The sequence below is a fragment of the Tachyglossus aculeatus genome, chromosome 21, assembly GCF_015852505.1.
Source record: "Tachyglossus aculeatus isolate mTacAcu1 chromosome 21, mTacAcu1.pri, whole genome shotgun sequence".
Classification (NCBI taxonomy): domain Eukaryota; kingdom Metazoa; phylum Chordata; class Mammalia; order Monotremata; family Tachyglossidae; genus Tachyglossus; species Tachyglossus aculeatus.
The window spans coordinates 9,165,300-9,173,669 of NC_052086.1; the positions used below are offsets into that span (position 1 = coordinate 9,165,300).

An 8,370-nucleotide genomic window follows, 5' to 3' on the forward strand; every position below is an offset into this window, starting at 1 on the left:
AGATGAGGGAATTGAGGCACGGAGAAGTGAAAGGAGTTGCCCAGGGTCACACATGAGGCAAGTCGCCGAGCTGAGAGTAGAACCCAGGGCCTCCGACACCCAGACCCAGGCTCTTTCCACTAGCCACGTAGCTCTTTAGACTGAGGAGGCGAGGACAAACCTTGAGATTTGAGGTGTTGGGTGAACCGCCACCAAAGAGTCGTTCTTTCTGGTAGCCTTGATACCCTCACACTCTCGGGAACAGAGAAACAGCTTGACCTAATGAATAGAGCGTAGGCCTGGGAGTCAAAAGGACCTGGGTTCTAATCCCGCCCCCACTACTTCTCTGCTGTGTGACCTTAGGCAAGTCACTTTACTTCTCTGTGCCTCAGTTCGAAAATGAGGATTGAGGCTGTGAGCTCCACGTGGGTCAGGGACTGTGTCCAACCTGATCATCATCATCATCATCAATCGTATTTATTGAGCGCTTACTGTGTGCAGAGCACTGTACTAAGTGCTTGGGAAGTACAAATTGGCAACATATAGAGACAGTCCCTACCCAACAGTGGGCTCACAGTCTAAAACCTGATGACCTTATATCTACCCCTGCACTTAGAACAGTGCTTGACACATAGTAAGCACTTAACAGATACCATCACCATCATCACCTGAGATCCTCCCCCACGGGGGTGAGCCGCATCCCTCAGCAGTTGCCTCCTTGGAAGGTGAGTGGAAGTCGTGGCCGGGGCTCAGGTTCATGAGAATTGCCCACAGTCATCATGGAAATCCATTTTCTGATCCCTCTTTTCTTCAGCCTCCAGCTCCAAGCCAGACCCCAGCAGCAGCCCTCAGCCCTTGGGAAGCCAGCCGAACAAGGCAGACTCCACCCGGGCCAAAGCCCGAGTTCTGCCCACCATGCCAAAGCTCTTCATCCCCTCATCCATGACCAAGTTTCCCCCCGAGATCACTGTCACCCCTCCAACACCCACCCTGCTTTCCCCAAAGGGCAGCATTTCAGAGGAGACGAAGCAGAAATTAAAGGTAATTCATCCAGTCTAGTTGTAGACTGGAAGCTGGCTGTGGGCCGGGAACATGTCTGCCAACTCTGTTGCATTGGGCACTCCCACATGCTTAGTACCGTGCTCTGCACAAAGTAAGCACTCAAGAAACACCATCGATCAATTGATAGTTGAACTCCGCCCTTCTGAGAGGCGCCAGTGGTGAAACGACCATGCCCTCACAGCGGTGACAGAATCCTACAGAGGGCACGGGTCGAACTGGCACAGGAACCCGCCGGGCCAGCAGAGTTTCTCTCAGGAACTGTAAGCTCTTAAACTCTAAACTCCTCCCGTTAGACTAGAAGCTCCTTGAGGACAGAGATTAGATCTCCCAACTGTATTACCCTCTCCTAAATGCTTAGTAATCTGCGCCACGCACAAAGTAAGCACTCAGTAAGTACCACTGATCGAGCAAACCGATCGAACGGGGAAGGTTTAGTCGGAGACCAGGCCTTGGAGGCTACAGGTTGAGTCCTAGAGGGGGCTGCCACTGGCCGTGGCCCCAAGACAAGCCCCGGCGAATGGCGGAGCGGGACCGAGAGCGCCCGGGACCAGGTGTTCGAATATCCCAAGTTACAGGTGGGTGGGGCAGGAAGTCAGGCTCGGTTCCGGTTCCTGGTCCGTGGCAGCCCTCGAGACCCAGGGGCTGTTAGGGTCCACGCCTAGCCGTTGGGACGCCGTCCACGCTGACCGCTCGTTGTGCTTGTCCCTCTTTCGCCAGTCCGCCATTTTGTCGGCCCAGTCGGCAGCCAACGTGAAGAAGGAGAGCCTCTGTCAGCCGGCCTTGGAGATCCTGGAAACCTCCAGCCAGGAGTCCTCGCTGGAGAGCGACACGGACGAGGACGACGACTACATGGACATATGATTGGGCGGGGGTCTAGGGAGGCCCCAGGGCAGCTGTCCCACCACCACCCTCCTCGTTGCCAGCGCCACTGCCAGCGGCATTTTTTCCTCTCTTCCAGCATGACCCTGGCCGCTCTTTCCTCAGCCTCTCCCCTCTCCGACGGGACCCGGCCCGGCCACCCGCCCCGCCCCCACCCCCCAATCCACGCCAGGGCGGGTCAGACTGGACAGCTAAGGATCATGAAGCTGTTGATCCGCCTGGGCCCAGACTTTCCCCCTCAGGTGTCCTTAGTCTCTGGAACTACCGATTTGTCTCCTCCCCGGTTTCCTTAACAGATGACCGAGAACCAGGCCAGGGAGTGACCACCGGCCTCCTCCGGTCCACAAGGAGATGGATGCTCTCTGTCGGGGGCAGAAGTGCCCTGGAACTCTGGCCAGGAATGTTCGTCCTCAGCAAGCCAGAGTTTCCAAGCTAGTCCGGGAACCTAGCGACAGCCGAAAGGGCCCTTACTGGATGGGAAACAGGGGCAGAGTGCAGTCAAGTGAAGCTTAGCCTGAGGTAACCTCTTGAGCCAGATTCCAGCCAGGATCGCCCTGCCACCCTTTTCCAGGTCCTCTCCCCCGAGCGGGCGAGGTAGGGGTTTTTACGGCCAAGCGGGTGTGTGGCTCCACACCATTTCAGGACTGAGTTTTTTTTACCGAATGACACGAGAAGACATTTTTTAGTCTAGGCCAAGAGGGATTAATCAGTTTATTTATATGGAAAAATAATTGAAGAGTAGCACACATCCTTTTTTTTTCTACTGAATGTTAACTTTGTAAAATAACGAATGCAAACGATGCAAAAAAAAAACAAAAAACAACTACATACCCAATTATAATATGCATACAGCTTGCTACCTTGGGTTTTTCTTTTGTGTTTCTGAGGAGTTGTCGTTTTGTGCGGGGCAAGAGGCCCCAACACTTTCTCAAAATAAAGTAGAAACAGTCTCACTGCCTTTTGAGCTCCTCAGTCTGGGGGAGGGCAACATTGAGCCATCTGCAGTGTTTTGTTCACTCAGTTGTATTTGTTGAGTGCTAACCATGCTCAGAGCACTGTACTAAGCACTTGGGATAGTACAGTATAATAGTGAACAGACACATTCCCTGCCCACAGTGAGCTTACAGTCTAGAGGTGGGGAGGCAGACATCGATACAAATAAATAAATGTCAGATCTGGACATAGGTGCTGTGGGCTGAACATAGCAAGTCAGGGTGATGCAGAAGGGAGTGGGAGGAGAGGCAAGGAGGGGCTCAGTCTGGGAAGGCCTTGTGGAGGAGATGGGCCTTCAATTAAGGCTTTGACGGGACGGAGAGTAATTGTCGGATTTGAGGAGGGAGGGCATTCCAGGCCAAGATCGAAAGGAGCAAAGTGCGCAGGCTAGGTTGTAGGATAGTACCGAAGTGAGGTAGGAGGGGGCAAGGTGGTGGACTGCTTTAAAGCCAACGGTGAGGAATTTCTGTTGGAGGTTGGAGGGCAACCACTGGAGTTTTTCGAGGAGTGGAGAATCATGGACTGAACATTTTTGTGGAAAAATGGTCTGTACAGCAGAGTGAATTGTGGACTGGAGTGGAAAGAGACAGGAGGCAGGGAGGTCAGCCAGGAGGCTGATGCAGTAATCCAGGTGGGATAGGATGAGTGATTGTATTAACATGGTAGCAGTTGGGATGGAGGAGAAAGGGCGGATTTTAGCGATGTTGTGAGGGGGGGACTGACAGGATTAGTCTTCATCCCCGTTTTACAGATGAGGTAACTGAGGCACAGAGAAGTGAAGTGACTTGTTCAAGATCACCCAGCAGACAAGTTGTGGAGCCGGGATTAGAACCCAAATCCTTCTGAGTCTGGGCTTTATCCACTAGGGGATTAGAACTCAGGCCTGAGCCCTTCTGACTAGGCCATGCTGCTGCTTTGGCACTGGTGTTCTGGCCTTGGGTGATTCAGCTTTCCACAGAAGCTGTTATATCCAATTACAGACAGAACTCCCAGGGCCCTCCAGCCTGCCCTGGCCATCTCAGCCAAAGCCCTGGCTGGGCTCCAGTCAGTTAATCAATCCGTGGTATTTACTGGGAAGTAACATGACTTCAGTGAAAAGAGCCCAAGCCTGGGAGTCAAAGGACCTGAGTTATCATCGAAAGAGCCCGGGCTTTGGAGTCAGAGGTCATGGGTTCAAATCCCTGCTCTGCCAATTGTCAGCTGTGTGACTTTGGGCAAGTCACTTCACTTCTCTGGGCCTCAGTGACCTCATCTGTAAAATGGGGATTAAGATTGTGAGCCCCACGTGGGACAACCTGATCCCCTTGTATCCCCGCAGCGCTTAGAACAATGCTTTGTACATAGTAAGTGCTTAACAAATACCATTATTATTATTGTTATTATCCCAGCTCCGCCATGTACCTGCTGTGTGATTTTAGACGTCACTTCACTTCTCTGCACCTCAGTGTCCTCATCTGAAAAGTGGGGTTTCGATATCTGTTCTTCCTCCTGTTTAAACTGTGCGCCCCATGTCGGGCAGGGGCTGTGTCCAACCTGATTATCTTGTATCTACCCCAGCGCTTAGAACAGTGCTTGGCACATAGTAAGTGCTTAGTAAATACTGTAATCATCAGCATTGCCTAGTATGGAAGCAGCGTGGCTTGGTGGATAGAGCATGCGCGTGGGAGTCAGAAGGTCATGGGTTTTAATCCCAGCTCTGCCACTTGTCTACTGTGTGACCTCGGGCACATCACTTCACGTCTCTATGCTTCGGCTACCTCATCTGTATTTCATTCAGTCGTATTTATTGAGCTCTTATTGTGTACAGAGGACTATACTAAGTGCTTGGAAAGTACAATGCAGCAATAGAGACAATCCCTGTCCTCAGCAGGCTTACAGTCTAGAGGCGGGGAGACAGACATCAAAACAAGGAAACAGGCATCAATATAAATAAATAGAATTATTGATATATACATATGTACGTAAGTGCTGTGAAGCAAAAGGAGCAAGCTGAAGTGACATGGAAGGGAGGGGGAGCTGAGGAAAAGGGGGCTTAGTCTGGAAAGACCTCTTGGAGGAGGTAAAATGGGGATTAAGACTGTGAGCCCTTTGTGGGGCATGGACAGTGTCCAACCTGATTATCCTGTACTTACTCCAGCATTTAGTACAGTACTTGGCACATAGTAAGGACTTAACACCATTAAAAATAAAAATTACGCTGGCTTTTGGCCACCAGGACTGCAATGAGCGACACCAGCTCTTTCCCCAGTTCTTCAGTCGCTGGAATGAGGTAGTGTCGATGCGATGCTCTGCACACAGGAAGCACTCAGTAAATGACAATAATCAAAGTAATTGTGGTATTTATTAAGCGCTTACTATATGCCAGGCACTGTACTTAGTGCTGAGGTAGATACAAGGTATTTGAGTTGGACACAGTTCGTGTCCCACATGGGAATTACAGTCTTCATCCTCATTTTACAGATGAGGGAACAGAGGCACAGAGAAGTGAAGTGACTCGCCCGAGGTCACAGAGCAGACAAGTGGCAGAACGGGGATTAGAAACCAGGTCCTCCGACTCCCAGGCCCGGGCTTGTTCCCCTAGGCCGTGCCTTTTCTCACCGAGGATTATTTATAATAATGATGGCATTTGTTAAGTGCTTACTATATGCCTAGCACTGTTCTAAACGGTGGGGGAGATACAAGGTGATCAGGTTGTCCCACGTGGGGCTTCACAGTCTTAATCCCCATTTTACAGATGAGGGACCTGAGGCACAGAGAAGTCAAGTGACTTGCCCAAAGTCACCCAGCTGGTCAGTGGCGGAGCCAGGATTAGAACCCACGACCTCTGACTCCCAAGCCCGGTCTTTTACGGTGTTGACTCTGGTGAGATGCAGCATGACATGAGGATAGAGCCCTGTCCTGGGCGTCAGTAGGTCATGGGTTCTAATCCCAGCTCTGCCACTTGTCTGCTGTGTGACCTTGGGCAAGTCACTTCACTTCTCTGAGCCTCAGTTACCTCATCTGTAAAATGGAGATTGAGACTGCGAGCCCCTTGTGGGAGAGGGACTATGTCCAACCCAGTTTGTTTGTATTCATTCATTCATCCAATCATATTTATCGAGCACTTACTGTGAGCAGAGCACTGTGTTAAGCGCTTAGGAAGTACAAGTCGGCAACATATAGAGACAGTCCCTACCCAACAACGGGCTCACAGTCAAGAACGGGGAGACACAACAAAACAAAACATGTAGACAGGTTTAAAACCGTTTGTATTACTACAGTCCCTGGCACGTAGTAAGCGCATAACAAATACCTTGATGATAATAAGAGGCTCCATCCAGTTCATTTACTTGAAACCAAACCTGGGAGTTTCTCTTGGGAGGTCGAGGTCCCCTTCTAGACTGTGAGCCCATTGTTGGGTAGGGACCATCTCTATATGTTGCCGACTTGTACTTCCCAAGCACTTAGTATAGTGCTCTGCACACAGCGCTCAATAAATATGATTGAATGAATTAATGAATTAGGTTTGAGATTCACATTGAAAAGGTACGGTTGAAAGTACCGGCTTTTCCAGATCCTCCCATCCTTGCTGCTTTGGAAGAGGGCCCGGAATTGACTCCCGCCGTACCAAAGGATTCGGACCTACACCCCAAGGAGATAAGCCATATGGAAGAGAGCTGAAACATCTTCAGGTAAGAACTTGTTCACCTGAGAATTTGGGTCACCATCCCAAGTCATTGGTCCGTGCTTGTGCCGAGCACAGAACTTGGAGTGTGGCGTGGATTTCCAAGGAAGTCGGGCTGTTGGTTCAACACCATATCATGTCACGTGATGTCACAAAAACAAATCAAGCCCACACACAACCAGTCTTTCTGGTTTTCCTGCAGCACCTGTCAGTGCGGATGGAAAAGGGAATATTGGCAGCGTCGAATGTCACCTCGGCTGTTGATCTAAATAACAGTGATAATAACGATGGCATTTGTTAAGCGCTTACTATGTGCCAAGCACTGTTCGAAGTACTGGAGGGGATACAAGGTGATCAGGTTGTTCCACGGTGGGCTCACAGTCTTAAGCCCCATTTGACAGATGAGGTAACAGAGGCACAGAGAAGTGAAGTGACTTGTCCAAAGTCACACAGCTGATAAGCAGCAGAGCCGGGATTAGAACCCGTGACCTCTGATTCCCAAGCCCGGGCTCTTTCCACTGAGCCATGCTGCTTCTCTGCTTCTAAGGACTGGCTGTCACTGCTGGTATCCTTATTTTTATTGCCTAGTAGTAGTAGTGAAGTTGATTGGATTCATTCATTCATTTGTTCAGTCGTATTTATTGAGCGCTTACTGTATACTGAGCACTGTACTAAGGCCCAGGCTCAAGTTGGCAACATATAGAGACAGTCTCTACCCAACAACGGGCTCACAGTCTAGAATAATAATAATTATTAAGCGCTTACTATGTGCTTACTACGTGCAAAGCACTGTTCTAAGCGCTGGGGAGGTTAGAAGGTGATCAGGTTGTCCCATGGAGGGCTCACAGTCTTCACCCCCAGTTTTACAGATGAGGTAACTGAGGCCCAGAGAAGTGAAGTGACTTGCCCAAAATCACACAGCTGACAATTGGCGGAGCCGGGATTTCAACCCATGTCCTCTGACTCCAAAGCCCGGCTCTTTCCACTGAGCCACGCTGCTTCTCTAGAAGGGGGAGACAGACAACAAAACAAAACATGTAGACAGATGTCATAATCGTCAGAACAACTGAGTGCAGTCAGTCAATCAGTGGTATTTATCGAGCACTTGCTGAGTATAGAGCACTGTACTACACGCTTAGGAGAGTACAGTAGTTGGTTAACATGACACTACTCCTCAAGTACAGGGATCTAGATCCTAAGTTCACTGTGGGCAGGGAACGTGTCTACCAACTCTATTAAACCATGCTCTTCCAAGCGCTTAATACAGTGCTCTGCTGACAGGAAACGCTCAATAAATAGCATTGATTGAAAGGAGTTTGCCTCTAGCAACGCACTCTATTAAGCATTTGGCAAACTTGCGGTGTTCTGCACACAGTAAGTGCTCAATAAATACCGCCGATTGAAAATGCATCAGAAATAACAACAGTCCCACCCACAAGGGGCCTACACATTAATGGGAGAGACAGATATTCATTCAATAGTATTTATTGAGCGCTCACAAGCCGTGGAATTGATAGATACATTGAATCAATCAATCAGTCGTATTTATTGAGCGCTTACTGAGTGCAGAGCACTGTACTAAGCGCTTGGGAAGTACAAGTCGGCAACACATAGAGACAGTCCCTACCCAAAAGCGGGCTCACAGTCTAGAAGGGGGAGACAGAGAACAAAACCAAACATACTAACAAAATAAAATAAATACAATAGATAGGTACAAGTAAGATAAATAAATAGAGTAATAAATATGTACAAACATATATACATATATACAGGTGTTCAAGGGAACATTCCCT

General features: G+C 49.5%; 1 protein-coding gene across 1 annotated transcript in view; it reads left to right on the forward strand.

Annotated features, from left to right (window-relative positions):
- CABIN1 (calcineurin binding protein 1) overlaps positions 1-2,877 on the forward strand; it is a 192,802-nt gene extending 189,925 nt beyond the window's left edge. Inside the window, exons 35-36 of the mRNA XM_038762494.1 lie at positions 794-1,020; positions 1,759-2,877. Of these exons, the coding sequence (XP_038618422.1) occupies positions 794-1,020; positions 1,759-1,902 (371 nt within the window). The 3' untranslated portion in view covers positions 1,903-2,877. The remainder of the gene's footprint in view (positions 1-793; positions 1,021-1,758) is intronic.
- The last annotated feature ends 5,493 nt before the right edge of the window (positions 2,878-8,370 follow it).